The sequence below is a fragment of the Crinia signifera genome, chromosome 4 (genome assembly GCF_055691185.1).
Source record: "Crinia signifera chromosome 4, ASM5569118v1, whole genome shotgun sequence".
NCBI lineage: Eukaryota > Metazoa > Chordata > Amphibia > Anura > Myobatrachidae > Crinia > Crinia signifera.
Window position 1 is genome coordinate 340,175,198 of NC_139220.1, and position 27,432 is coordinate 340,202,629.

The window sequence follows — 27,432 nt, forward strand, 5'->3', positions numbered from 1 at the left end:
AGCGGATAGAGAAGCGCGCCCCGTGTGTCATAGCGGAGCGGATAGAGAAGTGCGCCCCACATGTGATAGCGGATAGAGAAGCGCGCCCCGTGTGTGATAGCGGATAGATAAGCGCGCCCCGTGTGTGATAGCGGATATAGAAGCGCGCCCCGTGTGTGATAGCGGATAGAGAAGCGCGCCCCGTGTGTGATAGCGGATAGAGAAGCGCGCCCCGTGTGTGATAGCGGATAGAGAAGCGTGCCCCGTGTGTGATAGCGGATAGAGAAGCGCGCCCCGTGTGTGATAGCGGATAGAGAAGCGCGCCCGTGTGTGATAGCGGATAGAGAAGCGCGCCCCGTGTGTGATAGCGGATAGAGAAGCGCGCCCGTGTGTGATAACGGATAGAGAAGCGCGCCCCGTGTGTGATAGCGGATAGAGAAGCGCGCCCCGTGTGTGATAGCGGATATAGAAGCGCGCCCCGTGTGTCATAGCGGATAGAGAAGCGCGCCCCGTGTGTGATAGCGGATAGAGAAGCGCGCCCCGTGTGTGATAGCGGATAGAGAAGCGCGCCCCGTGTGTGATAGCGGATAGAGAAGCGCGCCCCGTGTGTGATAGCGGATAGAGAAGCGCGCCCCGTGTGTGATAGCGGATAGAGAAGCGCGCCCCGTGTGTCATAGCTGATAGAGAAGCACGCCCCGTGTGTGATAGCGGATAGAGAAGCGCGCCCCGTGTGTGATAGCGGATAGAGAAGCGCGCCCCGTGTGTGATAGCGGATAGAGAAGCGCGCCCCACGTGTGATAGCGGATAGAGAAGCGCACCCCGTGTGTGATAGCGGATAGAGAAGCGCGCCCCGTGTGTGATAGCGGATAGAGAAGCGCGCCCCGTGTGTGATAGCGGATAGAGAAGCGCGCCCGTGTGTGATAGCGGATAGAGAAGCGCGCCCCACATGTGATAGCGGATAAAGAAGCGCGCCCCGTGAGTGATAGCGGATAGAGAAGCGCGCCCCGTGAGTGATAGCGGATAGAGAAGCGCGCCCCGTGTGTGATAGCGGATAGAGAAGCGCGCCCCGTGTGTGATAGCGGATAGAGAAGCGCGCCCCGTGTGTCATAGCGGATAGAGAAGCGCGCCCCGTGTGTGATAGCGGATAGAGAAGCACGCCCCGTGTGTGATAGCGGATAGAGAAGTGCGCCCCGTGTGTGATAGCGGATAGAGAAGCGCGCCCCGTGTGTGATAGCGGATAGAGAAGCGCGCCCCGTGTGTGATAGCGGATAGAGAAGCGCGCCCCGTGTGTGATAGCGGATCGAGAAGCGCGCCCTGTGTGTGATAGCGGATAGAGAAGCGCGCCCCGTGTGTGATAGCGGATAGAGAAGCGCGCCCCGTGTGTGATAGCGGATAGAGAAGCGCGCCCCGTGTGTGATAGCGGATAGAGAAGCGCCCCGTGTGTGATAGCGGATAGAGAAGCGCGCCCTGTGTGTGATAGCGGATAGAGAAGCGCGCCCCGTGTGTGATAGCGGATAGAGAAGCGCGCCCAGTGTGTGATAGCGGATAGAGAAGCACGCCCTGTGTGTGATAGCGGATAGAGAAGCACGCCCTGTGTGTGATAGCGGATAGAGAAGCGCGCCCCGTGTGTGATAGCGGATAGAGAAGCACGCCCTGTGTGTGATAGCGGATAGAGAAGCACGCCCTGTGTGTCATAGCGGAGCGGATAGAGAAGTGCGCCCCACATGTGATAGCGGATAGAGAAGCGCGCCCCGTGTGTGATAGCGGATAGATAAGCGCGCCCCGTGTGTGATAGCGGATAGAGAAGCGCGCCCCGTGTGTGATAGCGGATAGAGAAGCGCGCCCCGTGTGTGATAGCGGATAGAGAAGCGCGCCCCGTGTGTGATAGCGGATAGAGAAGCGCGCCCCGTGTGTGATAGCGGATAGAGAAGCGCGCCCCGTGTGTGATAGCGGATAGAGAAGCGCGCCCTGTGTGTGATAGCGGATAGAGAAGCGCGCCCCGTGTGTGATAGCGGATAGAGAAGCGCGCCCCGTGTGTGATAGCGGATAGAGAAGCGTGCCCCGTGTGTGATAGCGGATAGAGAAGCGCCCCGTGTGTGATAGCGGATAGAGAAGCGCGCCCTGTGTGTGATAGCGGATAGAGAAGCGCGCCCCGTGTGTGATAGCGGATAGAGAAGCGCGCCCAGTGTGTGATAGCGGATAGAGAAGCACGCCCTGTGTGTGATAGCGGATAGAGAAGCACGCCCTGTGTGTGATAGCGGATAGAGAAGCGCGCCCCGTGTGTGATAGCGGATAGAGAAGCACGCCCTGTGTGTGATAGCGGATAGAGAAGCGCTCCCCGTGTGTCATAGCGGAGCGGATAGAGAAGTGCGCCCCACATGTGATAGCGGATAGAGAAGCGCGCCCCGTGTGTGATAGCGGATAGATAAGCGCGCCCCGTGTGTGATAGCGGATATAGAAGCGCGCCCCGTGTGTGATAGCGGATAGAGAAGCGCGCCCCGTGTGTGATAGCGGATAGAGAAGCGCGCCCCGTGTGTGATAGTGGATAGAGAAGCGCGCCCCACGTGTGATAGTGGATAGAGAAGCGCGCCCCGTGTGTGATAGCGGATAGAGAAGCGCGCCCTGTGTGTGATAGCGGATAGAGAAGCGCGCCCCGTGTGTGATAGCGGATAGAGAAGCGCGCCCCGTGTGTGATAGCGGATAGAGAAGCGCGCCCCGTGTGTGATAGTGGATAGAGAAGCGCGCCCCACGTGTGATAGTGGATAGAGAAGCGCGCCCCGTGTGTGATAGCGGATAGAGAAGCGCGCCCTGTGTGTGATAGCGGATAGAGAAGCGCGCCCCGTGTGTGATAGCAGATAGAGAAGCGCGCCCCGTGTGTGATAGCGGATAGAGAAGCGCGCCCCGTGTGTGATAGCGGATAGAGAAGCGCGCCCCGTGTGTGATAGCGGATAGAGAAGCGCGCTCCGTGTGTGATAGCGGATAGAGAAGCGCGCCCCGTGTGTGATAGCGGATAGAGAAGCGCGCCCCGTGTGTGATAGCGGATAGAGAAGCGCGCCCCGTGTGTGATAGCGGATAGAGAAGCGCGCCCCGTGTGTGATAGCGGATAGAGAAGCACACCCCGTGTGTGACAGCGGATAGAGAAGCGCGCCCCGTGTGTGATAGCGGATAGAGAAGCGCGCCCCGTGTGTGATAGCGGATAGAGAAGCGCGCCCGTGTGTGATAGCGGATAGAGAAGCGCGCCCCGTGTGTGATAGCGGATAGAGAAGCGCGCCCCGTGTGTGATAGCGGATAGAGAAGCGCGCCCCACGTGTGATACCGGATAGAGAAGTGCGCCCCACGTGTTATTCATAATGCCCACCTACCTGATAAGAATCATACATGGCTGTAACGGGAACCACCTGATACGTATATGACATTTATATAAAGGGTGTCACTTACCCTCAGGCTTGTACTGCGCAATGATGGTGACGATCTGACCAGCATTCTTCAGTGCCAGCGCGGCTTGTTCATGCGTAGCATTCCTGAGGTCCACCCCATTCACCTACATACAATGACGGGTTATGGACACATGCAATGTGCTAATATATACGGAGACTGGCAGCAATGAGACTCACAGACATAATCTGATCTCCCTTCCTCAATGCTCCGCTCAGGTCTGCCGGACCACCAGCCAAGATAAACGAGATAAATATCCCTTCGCCATCTTCTCCGCCAACGATATTAAAGCCCAGACCAGTAGATCCACGATGTATCACAATTCTGCGCGGTTCCCTGCGGCACATAACGTTGTCCTTACATCGCTCAGTCTGAGAGGACCCTCTTCAGCCCCTTCCCCCGCCTACAGTATACCCTACCCCCACCAGATTCCTCATTCCCCATCTCGCTTACCGTGGTACCTCCTCCTCTCCCATTAGCTCTTTAGGAATGGGGGAGTATCTGCGGGGTGAGGTTGGAGTCATCACTGGCGCATACTCAGGGCCCAGGTAACTGGGATGACACAAGTCGCTGTCCAGTTGCTGAGAGTAGGCTGGAGGAGAGAGAGGAACAGATAGCTGAGAAGGTGCTATCATCGGTAGGTCCATAGAAATGAATGGGTGGGAAGGAGACGAATGGGGTGAAGACAGAAAGTGACGGATAAGAAGAATAAAAGGAAGAATGAGGAACGAGAGTAAAGTAGAACTGAGACTCTTACATGTGGTGATATCGGGAGGTGCGTAGGAATCATTCAGATAAACGTTGGTTGGTTTGGCCACTTTCAGATAGACAATATCTGATGTATTCTTCAAAGCTGCAACCGCATCTTCATGCATTACATCTTCGAGGCTGACGTGATTCACCTGGATGAGGGGAACACCGGGTTACGCTACCGGGAAGAAGCATCTCATTGTTAGACTTCAGGGGAGGGGCTGAGTGAATCAAAAATCCGTGGCCCAGGTCAGTAGCATAGCTATGGATGAACGCTCAGTGATCATGGGAGTGCCCCCTATAGCTGGGTCTGGTGATATTGTGAGGAAGGTCTGATGTAGTCTGAAATTCTGCCCTACTCACAGATTCATGTCTGTATATAACCTGCGGCTCATTACTGTGGATCACTACCTCACCTCGCCATGTCTGGATATAACCTGCGGCTCATTACTGTGGATCACTACCTCACCTCGCCATGTCTGTATATAACCTGCGGCTCATTACTGTGGATCACTACCTCACCTCACCATGTCAGGATATAACCTGCGGCTCATTACCGTGGATCACTACCTCACCTCGCCATGTCTGTATATAACCTGCGGCTCATTACTGTGGATCACTACCTCACCTCGCCATGTCTGGATATAACCTGCGGCTCATTACTGTGGATCACTACCTCACCTCGCCATGTCTGTATATAACCTGCGGCTCATTACTGTGGATCACTACCTCACCTCGCCATGTCTGGATATAACCTGCGGCTCATTACTGTGGATCACTACCTCACCTCACCATGTCAGGATATAACCTGCGGCTCGTTACCGTGGATCACTACCTCACCTCGCCATGTCTGGATATAACCCACAGCTCATTACCGTGGATCACTACCTCACCTCACCATGTCAGGATATAACCGGCAGCTCGTTACCGTGGATCACTACCTCACCTCACCATGTCTGGATATAACCTGCGGCTCATTACTGTGGATCACTACCTCACCTCACCATGTCTGGATATAACCCACAACTCATTACTGTGGATCACTACCTCACCTCGCCATGTCAGGATATAACCGGCAGCTCGTTACCGTGGATCACTACCTCACCTCACCATGTCTGGATATAACCTGCGGCTCATTACTGTGGATCACTACCTCACCTCACCATGTCTGGATATAACCTGCGGCTCATTACTGTGGATCACTACCTCACCTCACCATGTCAGGATATAACCTGCGGCTCATTACTGTGGATCACTACCTCACCTCGCCATGTCAGGATATAACCTGCGGCTCATTACTGTGGATCACTACCTCACCTCGCCATGTCTGGCTATAACCCGCAGGTCGTTACCGTGGATCACTACCTCACCTCACCATGTCTGGGTATAACCTGCAGCTCATTACTGTGGATCACTACCTCACCTCGCCATGTCTGGCTATAACCCGCAGGTCGTTACCGTGGATCACTACCTCACCTCACCATGTCTGGATATAACCTGCGGCTCATTACTGTGGATCACTACCTCACCTCGCCATTACTGTGGATCACTACCTCACCTCGCCATGTCTGTATATAACCTGCGGCTCATTACTGTGGATCACTACCTCACCTCGCCATGTCTGGATATAACCCACAACTCATTACTGTGGATCACTACCTCACCTCGCCATGTCTGTATATAACCTGCGGCTCATTACTGTGGATCACTACCTCACCTCACCATGTCTGGCTATAACCCGCGGCTCATTACCGTGGATCATTACCTCACCTCACCATGTCTGTATATAATCTGCGGCTCATTACTGTGGATCACTACCTCACCTCGCCATGTCAGGATATAACCTGCGGCTCATTACTGTGGATCACTACCTCACCTCGCCATGTCAGGATATAACCTGCGGCTCATTACTGTGGATCACTACCTCACCTCGCCATGTCTGTATATAACCTGCGGCTCATTACTGTGGATCACTACCTCACCTCGCCATGTCTGGATATAACCTGCGGCTCATTACCGTGGATCATTACCTCACCTCACCATGTCTGTATATAATCTGCGGCTCATTACTGTGGATCACTACCTCACCTCGCCATGTCTGTATATAACCTGCGGCTCATTACTGTGGATCACTACCTCACCTCGCCATGTCTGTATATAACCTGCGGCTCATTACTGTGGATCACTACCTCACCTCACCATGTCTGGCTATAACCCGCGGCTCATTACCGTGGATCACTACCTCACCTCACCATGTCTGTATATAACCTGGGGCTCATTACTGTGGATCACTACCTCACCTCACCATGTCAGGATATAACCTGCGGCTCATTACTGTGGATCACTACCTCACCTCACCATGTCTGTATATAACCTGGGGCTCATTACTGTGGATCACTACCTCACCTCACCATGTCAGGATATAACCTGCGGCTCATTACTGTGGATCACTACCTCACCTCGCCATGTCTGGATATAACCTGAGGCTCATTACTGTGGATCACTACCTCACCTCGCCATGTCAGGATATAACCAGCGGCTCATTACCGTGGATCACTACCTCACCTCACCATGTCTGTATATAACCTGCGGCTCATTACTGTGGATCACTACCTCACCTCACCATGTCTGGCTATAACCCGCGGCTCATTACCGTGGATCACTACCTCACCTCACCATGTCTGTATATAACCTGGGGCTCATTACTGTGGATCACTACCTCACCTCACCATGTCAGGATATAACCTGCGGCTCATTACTGTGGATCACTACCTCACCTCACCATGTCTGTATATAACCTGGGGCTCATTACTGTGGATCACTACCTCACCTCACCATGTCAGGATATAACCTGCGGCTCATTACTGTGGATCACTACCTCACCTCGCCATGTCTGGATATAACCTGAGGCTCATTACTGTGGATCACTACCTCACCTCGCCATGTCAGGATATAACCAGCGGCTCATTACTGTGGATCACTACCTCACCTCACCATGTCTGGCTATAACCCGCGGCTCATTACCGTGGATCACTACCTCACCTCACCATGTCTGTATATAACCTGGGGCTCATTACTGTGGATCACTACCTCACCTCACCATGTCAGGATATAACCTGCGGCTCATTACTGTGGATCACTACCTCACCTCACCATGTCTGTATATAACCTGGGGCTCATTACTGTGGATCACTACCTCACCTCACCATGTCAGGATATAACCTGCGGCTCATTACTGTGGATCACTACCTCACCTCGCCATGTCTGGATATAACCTGAGGCTCATTACTGTGGATCACTACCTCACCTCGCCATGTCAGGATATAACCAGCGGCTCATTACCGTGGATCACTACCTCACCTCGCCATGTCTGTATATAACCTGCGGCTCATTACTGTGGATCACTACCTCACCTCGCCATGTCTGTATATAACCTGCGGCTCATTACTGTGGATCACTACCTCACCATACCATGTCTGGATATAACCTGCGGCTCATTACTGTGGATCACTACCTCACCTCGCCATGTCTGGATATAACCTGCGGCTCATTACTGTGGATCACTACCTCACCTCGGCCTAAATGCGACCCATGCCGAATCCCACCCCTTGCCTGTTTACATCCTGCTATCTAACCACCACCCCCTCGCTTGCACCTCTTGTAATCTGTCAGTCTCCCCTTCCTACTAGATTGTAAGCTCCTCCGAGCAGGGCCCTCTTCCCTCTTGTTGTCAAAGCCCTCTTCTCTTCACATGTCACTCACAGCTCTCCTTTACTCCAACACTCAGTGACCATCTTCATACTCCTCTCCATCATTGGCCTCAAGCCTCTAGTTGTATGTTGATTGAGTCCTCACTACTTACATTTAAGCTGTAATGTGTATTGATCTGTGGCGCTCTTTATTTATACTGTATTCTTGTTATTTATTCAATGTTATGCCAAGTTTTGTCTCCCTGTATTGTTCCTTTGTACGGCGCTGCGAAACCCTTGTGGCGCCTTGTAAATAACATTATAATAATAATAGTCAGGACTTCTTTCTTTATCCTGCAGGTGACGGCTGTAATGGGGTCGGTCACTGATGTCATGTGATGTCATCCGCCCTCTCCGTCCAGCGTTTCCACAGGGGCACGCCCATATAATGCTGGGGGGGGGGCCTGTGACCGAGGCGTTCGCTCTGGGGTAATGCGCATGAGCCACTATGTGCACCCTCCCCCATTCGCAGGGTAGCGTGAGGGCCCAAGATCATTCTATGGTCTCTGCTGATTTAGACTTGCGGCATCCTGGTACCAGAACTAGACTTTGTATGATATCAGCCCCCCCCCCCATCCCCCGGAGGCCAGGTGCCCATCCGCATTTGCATTATGCCACCCAGCATTTTCCTGGGCACACCACAACATGTAGTGGGTACGCCCAGGAAACGCAGATGCCCACCTCCACACCCTCCCCTCCTGGGCCATGTCCGAGACCCACGCCGACGATGTAAGTCAGTGAAAGCCCCCACACAGAAGCCCCGCCCATCACCGAATATGCGCATACGCAGGACAGAGACATTGGCCCCGGTGAGAACACACCGGGGACCGAATCCTAAAAGGCTGCAGATCTGCTCTGCATTATACCTGGGTACTATGATTATGGAGGGTTAGGATGGTGCCACGCGTTCTGAGGCCTTATTGGGGAATACGGCCCAGTAGTCTGCCCCCTTTATATAACATCGTCTCCATTCTGTAACAACATTTTACGTTACAACTCTCCCGTCCAACAAGAAGACTTCATTAGTAACAACATTCAGGCATTTGCTTGGGACAATAAGGCGGCTGTACGAAGGGTTCCCCCCAGTATGTCTAGGCCTTCTGCGGGTGTCCAGAGAAGGATCAGCTCTATGGAGAATGAGCTCAGGACCGTGTCACAATCCCAACGTCTGTCCCAAAACATCAGATACAATGACCAGCTGGAAGCGGCAATGTGAACGTGTCGCCTGGTCAGGGATCTCATTGGACTAAAGGAAAGTGAGCTGTGATCTTACCGCAAGAATCTTGTCTCCAATCTGAAGCCGCATGTCCTTGTGTGCTGCGCCTCCCTCAATAATCTTGGTGACGTATATACTATTATCCCCTGGAATGTGCTGATTGCCAACGCCACCGGCAATGCTGAAACCAAGACCTGAGAGGCATCAGAGAGATAAAATGGATAGATCAAAAATATGGCGTTTACAGGGGAATAGACATGAGGGAAGAGAATAGAAATGAGTGATAGAGAGGTATGGACGGGCCGTTAGGGTAAGGGATGAGAGAGATAAATGGGAGATGACGGAGAAGAATCGGGAGTCCTGTCTGAGGGCGAGAGAAGATGGAGGAGAAGAGAATGGGTGCTTATGGAGAAGGAAGGGGAGTGCAAGCCAAGGACAAGAGACGATGTAGGAATAGAGAAGTGGTCATTACAGAGAACGAATGGGAGAGCTGCCTGAGGAAGAGAGAAGATGGAGGGGAAATGCATGGGAGATTATAGAGAAGGATGGGGAGAGGTGACTGAGGAAGAGAGAAGATGGAGGGGAAATGCATGGCTGATTACGGAGACGGATGGGGAGAGGTGACTGAGGACAAGAGAAGATGGAGGAGAAAAGAACAGGAGATTATAGAGAAGGATGGGGAGAGGTGACTGAGGACAAGAGAAGATGGAGGAGAAAAGAACAGGAGATTATAGAGAAGGATGGGGAGAGGTGACTGAGAACAAGAGAAGATGGAGGAGAAAAGAACAGGAGATTATAGAGAAGGATGGGGAGAGGTGACTGAGGACAAGAGAAGATGGAGGAGAAAAGAACAGGAGATTATAGAGAAGGATGGGGAGAGGTGACTGAGGACAAGAGAAGATGGAGGAGAAAAGAACAGGAGATTATAGAGAAGGATGGGGAGAGGTGACTGAGAACAAGAGAAGATGGAGGAGAAAAGAACAGGAGATTATAGAGAAGGATGGGGAGAGGTGACTGAGGACAAGAGAAGATGGAGGATAAAAGAACAGGAGATTATAGAGAAGGATGGGGAGAGGTGACTGAGGACAAGAGAAGATGGAGGAGAAAAGAACAGGAGATTATAGAGAAGGATGGGGAGAGGTGACTGAGAACAAGAGAAGATGGAGGAGACAAGAACAGGAGATTATAGAGAAGGATGGGGAGAGGTGACTGAGGACAAGAGAAGATGGAGGAGAAAAGAACAGGATATTATAGAGAAGGATGGGGAGAGGTGACTGAGGACAAGAGAAGATGGAGGATAAAAGAACAGGAGATTATAGAGAAGGATGGGGAGAGGTGACTGAGGACAAGAGAAGATGGAGGAGAAAAGAACAGGAGATTATAGAGAAGGATGGGGAGAGGTGACTGAGAACAAGAGAAGATGGAGGAGACAAGAACAGGAGATTATAGAGAAGGATGGGGAGAGGTGACTGAGGACAAGAGAAGATGGAGGAGAAAAGAACAGGAGATTATAGAGAAGGATGGGGAGAGGTGATTGAGGACAAGAGAAGATGGAGGAGAAAAGAACAGGAGATTATAGAGAAGGATGGGGAGAGGTGACTGAGGACAAGAGAAGATGGAGGAGAAAAGAACAGGAGATTATGGAGAAGGATGGGGAGAGGTGACTGAGGACGAGAGCAGATGGAGGAGAAAAGAACAGGAGATTATGGAGAATAATGGGGAGAGATGACTGAGGAAGAGAGCAGATGGAGGAGAAAAGAACAGGAGATTATGGAGAAGGATGGGGAGAGGTGACTGAGGACGAGAGCAGATGGAGGAGAAAAGAATGGGTGATTTTGGAGAAGGATGGGAAGAGGTGACTGAGGACGAGAGAAGATGGAGGAGAAAAGAACAGGAGATTATAGAGAAGGATGGGGAGAGGTGACTGAGGACAAGAGCAGATGGAGGAGAAAAGAACAGGAGATTATAGAGAAGGATGGGGAGAGGTGACTGATGACGAGAGCAGATGGAGGAGAAAAGAACAGGAGATTATAGAGAAGGATGGGGAGAGGTGACTGAGGACAAGAGAAGATGGAGGAGAAAAGAATGGGTGATTTTGGAGAAGGATGGGGAGAGGTAACTGAAGACAAAAGAAGATTGAGGAAAAAGAACAGGAGATTATAGAGAAGGATGGGGAGAGGTGACTGAGGACAAGAGAAGATGGAGGAGAAAAGAACAGGAGATTATAGAGAAGGATGGGGAGAGGTGACTGAGGACAAGAGAAGATGGAGGAGAAAAGAACAGGAGATTATAGAGAAGGATGGGGAGAGGTGACTGAGGACAAGAGAAGATGGAGGAGAAAAGAACAGGAGATTATAGAGAAGGATGGGGAGAGGTGACTGAGAACAAGAGAAGATGGAGGAGAAAAGAACAGGAGATTATAGAGAAGGATGGGGAGAGGTGACTGAGGACAAGAGAAGATGGAGGATAAAAGAACAGGAGATTATAGAGAAGGATGGGGAGAGGTGACTGAGGACAAGAGAAGATGGAGGAGAAAAGAACAGGAGATTATAGAGAAGGATGGGGAGAGGTGACTGAGAACAAGAGAAGATGGAGGAGACAAGAACAGGAGATTATAGAGAAGGATGGGGAGAGGTGACTGAGGACAAGAGAAGATGGAGGAGAAAAGAACAGGATATTATAGAGAAGGATGGGGAGAGGTGACTGAGGACAAGAGAAGATGGAGGATAAAAGAACAGGAGATTATAGAGAAGGATGGGGAGAGGTGACTGAGGACAAGAGAAGATGGAGGAGAAAAGAACAGGAGATTATAGAGAAGGATGGGGAGAGGTGACTAAGAACAAGAGAAGATGGAGGAGACAAGAACAGGAGATTATAGAGAAGGATGGGGAGAGGTGACTGAGGACAAGAGAAGATGGAGGAGAAAAGAACAGGAGATTATAGAGAAGGATGGGGAGAGGTGATTGAGGACAAGAGAAGATGGAGGAGAAAAGAACAGGAGATTATAGAGAAGGATGGGGAGAGGTGACTGAGGACAAGAGAAGATGGAGGAGAAAAGAACAGGAGATTATGGAGAAGGATGGGGAGAGGTGACTGAGGACGAGAGCAGATGGAGGAGAAAAGAACAGGAGATTATGGAGAATAATGGGGAGAGATGACTGAGGAAGAGAGCAGATGGAGGAGAAAAAAAAAGGAGATTATGGAGAAGGATGGGGAGAGGTGACTGAGGACGAGAGCAGATGGAGGAGAAAAGAATGGGTGATTTTGGAGAAGGATGGGAAGAGGTGACTGAGGACGAGAGAAGATGGAGGAGAAAAGAACAGGAGATTATAGAGAAGGATGGGGAGAGGTGACTGAGGACAAGAGCAGATGGAGGAGAAAAGAACAGGAGATTATAGAGAAGGATGGGGAGAGGTGACTGATGACGAGAGCAGATGGAGGAGAAAAGAACAGGAGATTATAGAGAAGGATGGGGAGAGGTGACTGAGGACAAGAGAAGATGGAGGAGAAAAGAATGGGTGATTTTGGAGAAGGATGGGGAGAGGTAACTGAAGACAAAAGAAGATTGAGGAAAAAGAACAGGAGATTATAGAGAAGGATGGGGAGAGGTGACTGAGGACAAGAGAAGATGGAGGAGAAAAGAACAGGAGATTATAGAGAAGGATGGGGAGAGGTGACTGATGACGAGAGCAGATGGAGGAGAAAAGAACAGGAGATTATAGAGAAGGATGGGGAGAGGTGACTGATGACGAGAGCAGATGGAGGAGAAAAGAACAGGAGATTATGGAGAAGGATGGGGAGAGGTGACTGAGGACGAGAGCAGATGGAGGAGAAAAGAACAGGAGATTATGGAGAATAATGGGGAGAGATGACTGAGGAAGAGAGCAGATGGAGGAGAAAAGAACAGGAGATTATGGAGAAGGATGGGGAGAGGTGACTGAGGACGAGAGCAGATGGAGGAGAAAAGAATGGGTGATTTTGGAGAAGGATGGGGAGAGGTGACTGAGGACGAGAGAAGATGGAGGAGAAAAGAACAGGAGATTATAGAGAAGGATGGGGAGAGGTGACTGAGGACAAGAGCAGATGGAGGAGAAATGAACAGGAGATTATATAGAAGGATGGGGAGAGGTAACTGAAGACAAAAGAAGATTGAGGAAAAAGAACGGGTGATTATGGAGAAGAAGAGAGAACTTGCTGAGGTTTAGAGAGGATGAAGGAATAGATATCTGATCATTACAGAGAAGGATGGGGAGAGGTGACCAAGGACGAGAGAAGGTGGAGGAGAAATTCATTTGTGATTACAGAGAGGAATGGGGATATGTGGCGGAGGGTGAGACACCTACTCAAACTGCAGGGCTCTCCCTTAATGTGGGGCTCATTCTCACACTTTACCTTTTGGACCCTTAATCAGTTTGATTTCAATTATTTTCTCAGATGCTGGTTTCCTTCGCATCACGTAGAGACGGACTATGGAGCCGGCGTCCTTCAGAGCTTCCACCGCTGTGCTGTGCGTCACCTCACGTACATCAACCTCGTTCACAAAGAGTATACTGTCGTTCACCCTGAGGGGGGACGTATGGAGCCAGTAGAGGAATGGGTGGATGGAGGCAAGAGCAGGAGAAGCATTGAGGAAGGGGGAGATAGAAGCAGAGAATGGTGGAAAGGGTAAATAACTGAGAAGATAGATACAGAGCAGTGTCAGATAAGTGCATCGTACAAGATGTCATGTTAATGACCAAGCAGATCTGCTGACCACAGCCTGGCCCCCGAGGTCCAGCGTTACCTAAACATCTCCATTCTCCATAAGTGCATCGTACAAGATGTCATGTTAGCCAGTAAGGGTAATTAATGACTGGACGAGCTCACAAGGTCCAGCTTTAACTAAATATATCCATTGTCAGCAATGTGCAGTTCCATAAAGAAAGTTCAGACTGAAAATGGGAGGAACAATAAGTAGAAGTGGGAGGAATAAAATGTAGAGTGGGAGGAGACCTAGACTTTAGATCCGCCCATGGTGGGTTGGTGTGTCCTGTATTACACGTGTCCTGAGAGTGAGGGGACGCCGGGACTGTCTGTATTACACGTGTCCTGAGAGTGAGGGGACGCCGGGACTGTCTGTATTACACGTGTCCTGAGAGTGAGGGGACGCCGGTACTGTCTGTATTACACGTGTCCTGGGAGTGAGGGGACGCCGGGACTGTCTGTATTACACGTGTCCTGGGAGTGAGGGGACGCCGGGACTGTCTGTATTACACGTGTCCTGAGAGTGAGGAGACATCGGGACTGTCTGTATTACACGTGTCCTGAGAGTGAGGGGACGCCGGGACTGTCTGTATTACACGTGTCCTGAGAGTGAGGGGACGCCGGGACTGTCTGTATTACACGTGTGCTGAGAGTGAGGGGACTCCGGGACTGTCTGTATTACACGTGTCCTGAGAGTGAGGGGATGCCGGGACTGTCTGTATTACACGCCTGAGAGTGAGGGGACGCCGGTACTGTCTGTATTACACGTGTCCTGAGAGTGAGGGGACGCCGGGACTGTCTGTATTACACATGTCCTGAGAGTAAGGGGACACCGGGACTGTCTGTATTACACGTGTCCTGGGAGTGAGGGGACGCCGGGACTGTCTGTGTCCTGAGAGTGAGGGGACGCCGGGACTGTCTGTATTACACGTGTCCTGAGAGTGAGGGGACGCCGGGACTGTCTGTATTACACGTGTCCTGAGAGTGAGGGGACGCCGGGACTGTCTGTATTACACGTGTCCTGAGAGTGAGGAGACATCGGGACTGTCTGTATTACACGTGTCCTGAGAGTGAGGGGACGCCGGGACTGTCTGTATTACACGTGTCCTGAGAGTGAGGGGACGCCGGGACTGTCTGTATTACACGTGTCCAGAGAGTGAGGGGACGCCGGGACTGTCTGTATTACACGTGTCCCGAGAGTGAGGGGACGCCGGGACTGTCTGTATTACACGTGTCCCGAGAGTGAGGGGACGCCGGGACTGTCTGTATTACACGTGTCCTGAGAGTGAGGGGACGCCGGGACTGTCTGTATTACACGTGTCCTGAGAGTGAGGGGACGCCGGGACTGTCTGTATTACACGTGTCCTGAGAGTGAGGGGACGCCGGGACTGTCTGTATTACATGTGTCCTGAGAGTGAGGGGACGCCGGGACTGTCTGTATTACACGCGTCCGGAGAGTGAGGGGACACCGGGACTGTCTGTATTACACGTGTCCTGAGAGTGAGGGGACGCCGGGACTGTCTGTATTACACGTGTCCTGAGAGTGAGGGGACGCCGGGACTGTCTGTATTACACGTGTCCTGAGAGTGAGGGGACGCCGGGACTGTCTGTATTACACGCGTCCGGAGAGTAAGGGGACGCCGGGACTGTCTGTATTACACGTGTCCTGAGAGTGAGGGGACGCCGGGACTGTCTGTATTACACAGTCCCAGCGTCCCCTCACTCTCAGGACATGTCTGTATTACACGTGTCATGAGAGTGAGGGGATGCCGGGACTGTCTGTATTACACGTGTCCTGAGAGTGAGGGGACGCCGGGACTGTCTGTATTACACGTGTCCTAAGAGCGAGGGGACGCCGGGACTGTCTGTATCACACGTGTCCTGAGAGTGAGGGGACGCCGGGACTGTCTGTATCACACGTGTCCTGAGAGTGAGGGGACGCCGGGACTGTCTGTATTACATGTGTCCTGAGAGTGAGGGGACGCCGGGACTGTCTGTATTACACGTGTCCTGAGAGTGAGGGGACGCTGGGACTGTCTGTATTACACGTGTCCTGAGAGTGAGGGGATGCCGGGACTGTCTGTATTACACGTGTCCTGAGAGTGAGGGGACGCCGGGACTGTCTGTATTACACATGTCCTGAGAGTGAGGGGACGCCGGGACTGTCTGTATTACACATGTCCTGAGAGTGAGGGGACGCCGGGACTGTCTGTAATACACGTGTCCTGAGAGTGAGGGGACGCCGGGACTGTCTGTATTACACGTGTACTGAGAGTGAGGGGACGCCGGGACTGTCTGTATTACACGTGTCCTGAGAGTGAGGGGACGCCGGGACTGTCTGTATTACATGTGACCTGAGAGTGAGGGGACGCCGGGACTGTCTGTATTACACGTGTCCTGAGAGTGAGGGAACCCCGGGACTGTCTGTATTACACGTGTCCTGAGAGTGAGGGGACGGTCTGTATTACACGTGTCCTGAGAGTGAGGGGACGCCGGGACTGTCTGTATTACACATGTGCTGAGAGTGAGGGGACGCCGGGATTGTCTGTATTACACGTGTCCTGAGAGTGAGGGGACGCCGGGACTGTCTGTATCTCACATCTGCTGAGAGTGAGGGGATGCCGGGACTGTCTGTATTACATGTGTCCTGAGAGTGAGGGGACGCCGGGACTGTCTGTATTACACGTGTCCTGAGAGTGAGCGGACGCCGGGACTGTCTGTGTCCTGAGAGTGAGGGGACGCCGGGACTGTCTGTATTACACGTGTCCTGAGAGTGAGGGGACACCGGGACTGTCTGTATTACACGTGTCCTGAGAGTGAGGGGACACCGGGACTGTCTGTATTACACGTGTCCTGACAGTGAGGGGACGCCGGGACTGTCTGTATTACACGTGTCCTGAGAGTGAGGGGACGCCGGGACTGTCTGTATTACACGTGTCCTGAAAGTGAGGGGACGCCGGGACTGTCTGTATTACACGTGTCCTGAGAGTGAGGGGATGCCGGGACTGTCTGTATTACATGTGTCCTGAGAGTGAGGGGACGCCGGGACTGTCTGTATTACACGTGTCCTGAGAGTGAGGGGACGCCGGGACTGTCTGTATTACACATGTCCTGAGAGTGAGGGGACGCCGGGACTGTCTGTATTACACGTGTCCTGAGAGTGAGGGGACACCGGGACTGTCTGTGTCCTGAGAGTGAGGGGATCCAGAGACTGTCTGTATTACACGTGTCCTGAGAGTGAGGGGACACCGGGACTGTCTGTATTACACGTGTCCTGAGAGTGAGGGGACACCGGGACTGTCTGTATTACACGTGTCCTGAGAGTGAGGGGACGCTGGGACTGTCTGTATTACACATGTCCTGAGAGTGAGGGGACGCCGGGACTGTCTGTATTACACGTGTCCTGAGAGTGAGGGGATGAAGAAACTGTCTGTATTACACGTGTCCTGAGAGTGAGGGGATGCCGGGACTGTCTGTATTACACGTGTCCTGAGAGTGAGGGAACACCGGGACTGTCTGTATTACACGTGTCCTGAGAGTGAGGGGACGCCGGGACTGTCTGTATTACACGTGTCCTGAGAGTGAGGGGACGCCGGGACTGTCTGTATTACACGTGTCCTGAGAGTGAGGGGACGCCGGGACTGTCTGTATTACACGTGTCCTGAGAGTGAGGGGACGCCGGGACTGTTTGTATTACACGTGTCCTGAGAGTGAGGGGACGCCGGGACTGTCTGTATTACACGTGTCCTGAGAGTGAGGGGATGAAGGGACTGTCTGTATTACACGTGTCCTGAGAGTGAGGGGATGCCGGGACTGTCTGTATTACACGTGTCCTGAGAGTGAGGGAACACCGGGACTGTCTGTATTACACTGTCCTGAGAGTGAGGGGACACAGGGACTGTCTGTATTACACGTGTCCTGAGAGTGAGGGGACTGTCTGTATTACACGTGTCCTGAGAGTGAGGGGACGGCGGGACTGTCTGTATTACACGTGTCCTGAGAGCGAGGGGACGCCGGGACTGTCTATATTACACGTGTCCTGAGAGTGAGGGGGACTCCGGGACTGTCTGTATTACACGTGTCCTGAGAGTGAGGGGAGTTCCTAGATATCATACATGCAGGATGGGTGTTCAGGGCTCCGTTGTACAAGGTAATAGAAGCACAGAACCCACAGGAAGAACATGGTGGATCAGGTGAGCTGCCTTATAACGTACCTGAGACGTCCGTCCTGTGCTGCTGCCCCTCCAGGAATGATCTTGGTGATGAATATGCTGGGGTCATCCCCTACATGAGGATTATCAGTGCCCCCTGCAATGCTGAACCCCAAACCTGAGTTACCCTGGGAACAGAATGAACTCTGTCAGATAGATAGATATTAGATAGATAGATAGATAGATAGATAGATAGATAGATAGATAGATAGATACAGATATTAGATAGATAGATAGATAGATAGATAGATAGATAGATAGATAGATAGATAGACGAGTGAAATGAATAAGGGTACTTGACTACTGAAGTGCACTGCACAGAAGGGATACTAGTACACGGAGACTGGGGTGCGCAGGGTAATGGGGGATACTAGTACATGGAGACCGAGGTGCACAGGGTAATGGGGGATACTAGTACACGGAGACTGAGGTGCGCAGGGTAATGGGGGATACTAGTACACGGAGACCGAGATGCACAGGGTAATGGGGGATACTAGTACACGGAGACTGAGGTGCGCAGGGTAATGGGGGATACTAGTACATGGAGACTGAGGTGCGCAGGGTAATGGGGGATACTAGTACACGGAGACTGAGGTGCGCAGGGTAATGGGGGATACTAGTACACGGAGACTGAGGTGCGCAGGGTAATGGGGGATACTAGTACACGGAGACTGAGGTGCGCAGGGTAATGGGGGATACTAGTACACGGAGACCGAGATGCACAGGGTAATGGGGGATACTAGTACACGGAGACTGGGGTGCGCAGGGTAATGGGGGATACTAGTACATGGAGACTGAGGTGCACAGGGTAATGGGGGATACTAGTACACGGAGACTGAGGTGCGCAGGGTAATGGGGGATACTAGTACACGGAGACCGAGATGCACAGGGTAATGGGGGATACTAGTACACCGAGACTGAGATGCACATGGTAATGGGGGATACTAGTACATGGAGACTGAGGTGCGCAGGGTAATGGGGGATACTAGTACACGGAGACTGAGATGCACAGGGTAATGGGGGATACTAGTACACGGAGACTGAGGTGCACAGGGTAATGGGGGATACTAGTACATGGAGACCGAGATGCACAGGGTAATGGGGGATACTAGTACATGGAGACTGAGGTGCGCAGGGTAATGGGGGATACTAGTACATGGAGACTGAGATGCGCAGGGTAATGGGGGATACTAGTACACGGAGACTGAGGTGCACAGGGTAATGGGGGATACTAGTACACGGAGACTGAGATGCACAGGGTAATGGGGGATACTAGTACACAGAGACTGAGATGCACAGGGTAATGGGGGATACTAGTACACGGAGACTGAGGTGCGCAGGGTAATGGGGGATACTAGTACACGGAGACTGAGGTGCGCAGGGTAATGGGGGATACTAGTACACGGAGACTGAGGTGCGCAGGGTAATGGGGGATAGTAGTACACGGAGACTGAGGTGCGCAGGGTAATGGGGGATACTAGTACACGGAGACTGAGGTGCGCAGGGTAATGGGGGATACTAGTACACGGAGACTGAGGTGCGCAGGGTAATGGGGGATACTAGTACACGGAGACTGAGGTGCGCAGGGTAATGGGGGATACTAGTACACGGAGACCGAGGTGCGCAGGGTAATGGGGGATACTAGTACACGGAGACCGAGGTGCGCAGGGTAATGGGGGATACTAATACACGGAGACTGAGGTGCGCAGGGTAATGGGGGATACTAGTACACGGAGACTGAGATGCACAGGGTTATGGGGGATACTAGTACACGGAGACTGAGGTGCGCAGGGTAATGGGGGATACTAGTACACGGAGACTGAGGTGCGCAGGGTAATGGGGGATACTAGTACATGGAGACTGAGGTGCGCAGGGTAATGGGGGATACTAGTACACGGAGACTGAGGTGCGCAGGGTAATGGGGGATACTAGTACACGGAGACTGAGGTGCACAGGGTAATGGGGGATACTAGTACACGGAGACTGAGATGCACAGGGTAATGGGGGATACTAGTACACGGAGACTGAGGTGCACAGGGTAATGGGGGATACTAGTACACGGAGACTGAGGTGCACAGGGTAATGGGGGATACTAGTACATGGAGACCGAGATGCACAGGGTAATGGGGGATACTAGTACATGGAGACTGAGATGCACAGGGTAATGGGGGATACTAGTACATGGAGACTGAGGTGCGCAGGGTAATGGGGGATACTAGTACACGGAGACTGAGATGCACAGGGTAATGGGGGATACTAGTACACGGAGACTGAGGTGCACAGGGTAATGGGGGATACTAGTACACGGAGACTGAGATGCACAGGGTAATGGGGGATACTAGTACACGGAGACTGAGGTGCGCAGGGTAATGGGGGATACTAGTACACGGAGACTGAGGTGCGCAGGGTAATGGGGGATACTAGTACACGGAGACTGAGGTGCGCAGGGTAATGGGGGATACTAGTACACGGAGACTGAGGTGCACAGGGTAATGGGGGATACTAGTACACCGAGACTGAGATGCACAGGGTAATTGGGGATACTAGTACATGGAGAACGAGGTGTGCAGGGTAATGGGGGATAGTAGTACACGGAGACTGAGGTGCGCAGGGTAATGGGGGATACTAGTACACGGAGACTGAGGTACGCAGGGTAATGGCGGTTACTAGTACACGGAGACTGAGGTGCGCAGGGTAATGGGGGATACTAGTACACGGAGACCGAGGTGCGCAGGGTCATGGGGGATACTAGTACACGGAGACTGAGGTGCGCAGGGTAATGGGGGATACTAGTACACGGAGACTGAGGTGCACAGGGTAATGGGGGATACTAGTACACCGAGACTGAGATGCACATGGTAATGGGGGATACTAGTACATGGAGACTGAGGTGCGCAGGGTAATGGGGGATACTAGTACACGGAGACTGAGGTGCGCAGGGTAATGGGGGATACTAGTACACGGAGACTGAGGTGCACAGGGTAATGGGGGATACTAGTACACGGAGACTGAGATGCACAGGGTAATGGGGGATACTAGTACACGGAGACTGAGGTGCACAGGGTAATGGGGGATACTAGTACACGGAGACTGAGGTGCACAGGGTAATGGGGGATACTAGTACACGGAGACCGAGATGCACAGGGTAATGGGGGATACTAGTACATGGAGACTGAGATGCACAGGGTAATGGGGGATACTAGTACATGGAGACTGAGGTGCGCAGGGTAATGGGGGATACTAGTACACGGAGACTGAGATGCACAGGGTAATGGGGGATACTAGTACACGGAGACTGAGGTGCACAGGGTAATGGGGGATACTAGTACATGGAGACTGAGATGCACAGGGTAATGGGGGATACTAGTACACGGAGACTGAGGTGCGCAGGGTAATGGGGGATACTAGTACACGGAGACTGAGGTGCGCAGGGTAATGGGGGATACTAGTACACGGAGACTGAGGTGCGCAGGGTAATGGGGGATACTAGTACACGGAGACTGAGGTGCGCAGGGTAATGGGGGATACTAGTACACGGAGACTGAGATGCACAGGGTAATGGGGGATACTAGTACACGGAGACTGAGGTGCACAGGGTAATGGGGGATACTAGTACATGGAGACCGAGATGCACAGGGTAATGGGGGATACTAGTACATGGAGACTGAGATGCACAGGGTAATGGGGGATACTAGTACATGGAGAACGAGGTGTGCAGGGTAATGGGGGATAGTAGTACACGGAGACTGAGGTGCGCAGGGTAATGGGGGATACTAGTACACGGAGACTGAGGTGCGCAGGGTAATGGGGGATACTAGTACACGGAGACTGAGATGCACAGGGTAATGGGGGATACTAGTACACGGAGACTGAGGTGCGCAGGGTAATGGGGGATACTAGTACACAGAGACTGAGGTGCGCAGGGTAATGGGGGATACTAGTACACGGAGACTGAGGTGCGCAGGGTAATGGGGGATACTAGTACACGGAGACTGAGATGCACAGGGTAATTGGGGATACTAGTACACGGAGACTGAGATGCACAGGGTAATGGGGGATACTAGTACACGGAGACCGAGATGCACAGGGTAATGGGGGATACTAGTACATGGAGACTGAGATGCACAGGGTAATGGGGGATAGTAGTACACGGAGACTGAGGTGCGCAGGGTAATGGGGGATACTAGTACACGGAGACTGAGGTGCGCAGGGTAATGGGGGATACTAGTACACGGAGACTGAGGTGCGCAGGGTAATGGGGGATACTAGTACACGGAGACTGAGATGCACAGGGTAATTGGGGATACTAGTACATGGAGAACGAGGTGTGCAGGGTAATGGGGGATAGTAGTACACGGAGACTGAGGTGCGCAGGGTAATGGGGGATACTAGTACACGGAGACTGAGGTACGCAGGGTAATGGGGGATACTAGTACACGGAGACTGAGGTGCACAGGGTAATGGGGGATACTAGTACACGGAGACTGAGATGCACAGGGTAATTGGGGATACTAGTACACAGAGACTGAGATGCACATGGTAATGGGGGATACTAGTACATGGAGACTGAGATGCACAGGGTAATGGGTGATACCCGGCTTGCTGGAAAGTGCAGACAGGGGCACAGCTAGGAAAGTGACTAGAAGCCCTCAGCAAGTGTGAGGCTGCTCAGACACTGGTCTGCTCACTTATACATCCTTAAATAGGAATCCCTAGCCCCTGATAGGGTGCTTAGGTCAGCTGATCCTAGAGCAGATTCTGGTTGGTGGTTAGCTGACAGGAATCAATATGGTGACACTCATGCACCACCAATATGAGAGATTTGCCAACCATACAAGACTCTGGGATATATTTGGTAGCCTGTGTCAGGTAATAGGGCTGGAAGTATACAGTATACAGTATATGTAGATGCATGATGACATAATGACAGCGAATGACATAGGAGACAATAATATATTACTCTCTCCAGGGTGATCTCCTCATACTCCATCTCTGCCTCTGTCCCGTTAACCTGAAAGAGGAAAATACATTACTGTAAGAAGACCCTCAGGGGGGAGGGGCAGACGCTTATGCTACTCAGCCTGTGTCACCCTGCAGGGGGAGGGGCCGGCTCACAGCTCCCTTCTGTCAGTGTCACCCTGCAGGGGGAGGGGCCGGCTCACAGCTCCCTTCTGTCAGTGTCACCCTGCAGGGGGAGGGGCAGGCTCACAGCTCCCTACTGTCTGTGTCACCCTGCAGGGGGAGGGGCAGGCTCATAGCTCCCTACTGTCTGTCACCCTGCAGGGGGAGGGGCAGGCTCATAGCTCCCTTCTGTCTGTGTCACCCTGCAGGGGGAGGTGCAGGATCATATCACCCCTCTGTCTGTGTCACCCTGAAGGGAGAGGGGCAGGCTCATAGCTCCCTTCTGTCTGTCACTCTGCAGGGGGAGGGGCGGGCTCATATCACCCTTCTGTCTGTGTCACCCTGCAGGGGGAGGGGCGGGCTCACAGCTCCCTTCTGTCTGTGTCACCCTGCAGGGGGAGGGGCAGGCTTACAGCTCCCTTCTGTCTGTGTCACCCTGCAGGGGGAGGGGCAGGCTCACAGCACCCTTCTGTCTGTGTCACCCTGCAGGGGGAGGGGCGGGCTCATAGCTCTTTCTGTCTGTGTCACCCTGCAGGGGGAGGGGCAGGCTCACAGCTCCCTTCTGTCTGTGTCACCCTGCAGGGGGAGGGGCAGGCTCATAGCTCCCTTCTGTCTGTGTGACCCTGCAGGGGGAGGTGCAGGATCATATCACCCCTCTGTCTGTGTCAACCTGTAGGGGGAGGGGCAGGCTCATAGCTCCCTTCTGTCTGTCACTCTGCAGGGGGAGGGGCAGGCTCACAGCTTCCTTCTGTCTGTGTCACCCTGCAGCGGGAGGGGCAGGCTCACAGCTCCCTTCTGTCTGTGTCACACTGCAGGGGGAGGGGCGGGCTCATAGCTACTTCTGTCTGTGTGACCCTGCAGGGGGAGGGGCAAGCTCACAGCTCCCTTCTGTCTGTGTCACCCTGCAGGGGGAGGGACGGGCTGAAATCACCGGTATAACTGGTACTACTATGGTTGGGATTATGTGTATAATCAATACCGCTGTGGGCATTATATGCATAAGAATTACTACTGTGTAGCATAACATGAATAAGGGGCTGTAATGTGTGTCATAATGTGAATAAGAGGCACTACTATATGGTGTAATATGAACCAGGGTCACTACATGCAGTGTAATGTGAATATGACTGTGCTACTTTGCAGGGGTGCCAAAAACCCTGGCACTGGTCCGGTCTCCACCTAATGGGAGAGGGGGGGGGGCAACAGCAGGAGAAATGAGTTCCACCTCCTCTCAAGGACCACTTTAAGCCGTGGTCACATCTATTGTCAGGACTTACATATGCTGGTGCTTCCAATGTATCAGTGTTCACAATCACTGGAGGAGAGCTGGCCTGTAACAGGAAGAGAAAGGACATGATAAATGTGTCTGTATACCACTAACATGTCCCGTAATCCTCTGCTATTCCTGTACTGTCCCCGCACACAGCTTCCTCATTACACCTCCATCCTGTCCTGTATCTCTGCAATTCCTGTACTGTCCCCACACACACACACACACACAGCTCTGTCACTACACCACCATCCTGTCCTGTATCTCTCTACTATTCCTGTACTGACCACACACACACAGCTCTGTCACTACACCTCCATCCTGTCCTGTATCTCTCTACTATTCCTGTACTGACCACACACACAGCTCTGTCACTACACCTCCATCCTGTCCTGTATCTCACTACTATTCCTGTACTGACCACACACACCTCTGTCACTACACCTCCATCCTGTCCTGTATCTTTCTACTATTCCTGTACTGAACACACACAGCTCTGTCACTACACCTCCATCCTGTCCTGTATCTCTCTACTATTCCTGTACTGACCACACACAGCTCTGTCACTACACCTCCATCCTGTCCTGTATCTCTCTGCTATTCCTGTACTGTCCCCACACACAGCTCTGTCACTACACCTCCATCCTGTCCTGTATCTCTCTACTATTCCTGTACTGTCCCCACACACAGCTCTGTCACTACAACTCCATCCTGTCCTGTATGTCTCTACTATTCCTGTACTGACCCCATACACACACAGCTCTGTCACTACACCTCCATCCTGTCCTGTATCTCTCTACTATTCCTGTACTGACCACACACACACAGCTCTGTCACTACACCTCCATCCAGTCCTGTATCTCTCTACTATTCCTGTACTGTCCCCACACACAGCTCTGTCACTACACCTCCATCCTGTCCTGTATCTCTCTACTATTCCTGTACTGTCCACACACACACAGTCTGTCACTACACCTCCATCCTGTCCTGTATCTCTCTAATATTCCTGTACTGACCCCACACACAGCTCTGTCACTACACCTCCATCCTGTCCTGTATCTCTACTATTCCTGTACTGTCCCCACACACAGCTCTGTCACTACACCTCCATCCTGTCCTGTATCTCTCTACTATTCCTGTACTGTCCCCACACACACAGCTCTGTCACTACACCTCCATCCTGTCCTGTATCTCTCTACTATTGCTGTACTGACCCCACACTTACAGCTCTGCCACTACACCTCCATCCTGTCCTGTATCTCTCTACTATTCCTGTACTGACCACACACACAGCTCTGTCACTACACCTGCATCCTGTCCTGTATCTCTCTACTATTCCTGTACTGTCCCCACACACACACACAGCTCTGTCACTACACCTCCATCCTGTCCTGTATCTCTCTACTATTCCTGTACTGTCCCCTACACACACAGCTCTGTCACTACACCTCCATCCTGTCCTGTATCTCTACTATTCCTGTACTGTCCACACATACAGCTCTGTCACTACACCTCCATCCTGTCCTTTATCTCTACTATTCCTGTACTGACCCCACACACACAGCTCTGTCACTACACCTCCATCCTGTCCTGTATCTCTCTACTATTCCTGTACTGACCACACACACACACAGCTCTGTCACTACACCTCCATCCTGTCCTGTATCTCTCTACTATTCCTGTACTGTCCACACACACACAGCTCTGTCACTACACCTCCATCCTGTCCTGTACCTCTCCCTACTATTCCTGTACTGACCACACATACAGCTCTGTCACTACACCTCCATCCTGTCCTGTACCTCTCTTTCTACTATTCCTGTACTGACCACACACACACAGCTCCGTCACTACACCTCCATCCTGTCCTGTATCTCACTACTATTCCTGTACTGACCACACACACACACACAGCTCTGTCACTACACCTCCATCCTGTCCTGTATCTCTCTACTATTCCTGTACTGACCACACACACACAGATCTGTCACTACACCTCCATCCTGTCCTGTATCTCTCTACTATTCCTGTACTGACCACACACACAGCTCTGTCACTACACCTCCATCCTGTCCTGTATCTTACTACTATTCCTGTACTGACCACACACACACAGCTCCGTCACTACACCTCCATCCTGTCCTGTATCTCTCTACTATTCCTGTACTGACCCCACACACACAGCTCTGTCACTACACCTCCATCCTGTCCTGTATCTCTCTACTATTCCTGTACTGACCACACACACACACAGCTCTGTCACTACACCTCCATCCTGTCCTGTATCTCTCTACTATTCCTGTACTGTCCACACACACACAGCTCTGTCACTACACCTCCATCCTGTCCTGTACCTCTCTCTACTATTCCTGTACTGACCACACATACAGCTCTGTCACTACACCTTCATCCTGTCCTGTACCTCTCTTTCTACTATTCCTGTACTGACCACACACACACAGCTCCGTCACTACACCTCCATCCTGTCCTGTATCTCACTACTATTCCTGTACTGACCCCACACACACACAGCTCTGTCACTACACCTCCATCCTGTCCTGTATCTCACTACTATTCCTGTACTGACCACACACACACAGATCTGTCACTACACCTCCATCCTGTCCTGTATCTCTCTCTACTATTCCTGTACTGACCACACACACAGAGCTCTGTCACTACACCTCCATCCTGTCCTGTACCTCTCTCTACTATTCCTGTACTGACCACACACACAGAGCTCTGTCACTACACCTCCATCCTGTCCTGTACCTCTCTTTCTACTATTCCTGTACTGACCAAACACACACACAGCTCTGTCACTACACCTCCATCCTGTCCTGTATCTCACTACTATTCCTGTACTGTCCCCACACACACAGCTCTGTCACTACACCTCCATCCTGTCCTGTATCTCACTACTATTCCTGTACTGTCCCCACACACACAGCTGTGTCA

General features: G+C 52.2%; 1 protein-coding gene across 7 annotated transcripts in view; it reads right to left on the reverse strand.

The window, feature by feature from the left end:
• DLG4 (discs large MAGUK scaffold protein 4) overlaps nt 1-27,432 on the reverse strand; it is a 282,808-nt gene that overhangs the window by 34,865 nt on the left and 220,511 nt on the right. For all 7 annotated transcript variants that reach the window (XM_083185898.1, XM_083185899.1, XM_083185900.1 and 4 more), the window contains 9 exons: nt 24,482-24,535; nt 23,044-23,094; nt 18,087-18,211; nt 13,522-13,691; nt 9,187-9,323; nt 4,172-4,316; nt 3,868-4,006; nt 3,594-3,750; nt 3,418-3,520 (listed from right to left, as the gene is read on the reverse strand). In XM_083185898.1, coding sequence (XP_083042024.1) covers nt 3,418-3,520; nt 3,594-3,750; nt 3,868-4,006; nt 4,172-4,316; nt 9,187-9,323; nt 13,522-13,691; nt 18,087-18,211; nt 23,044-23,094; nt 24,482-24,535 — 1,081 coding nt within the window. The remainder of the gene's footprint in view (nt 1-3,417; nt 3,521-3,593; nt 3,751-3,867; nt 4,007-4,171; nt 4,317-9,186; nt 9,324-13,521; nt 13,692-18,086; nt 18,212-23,043; nt 23,095-24,481; nt 24,536-27,432) is intronic.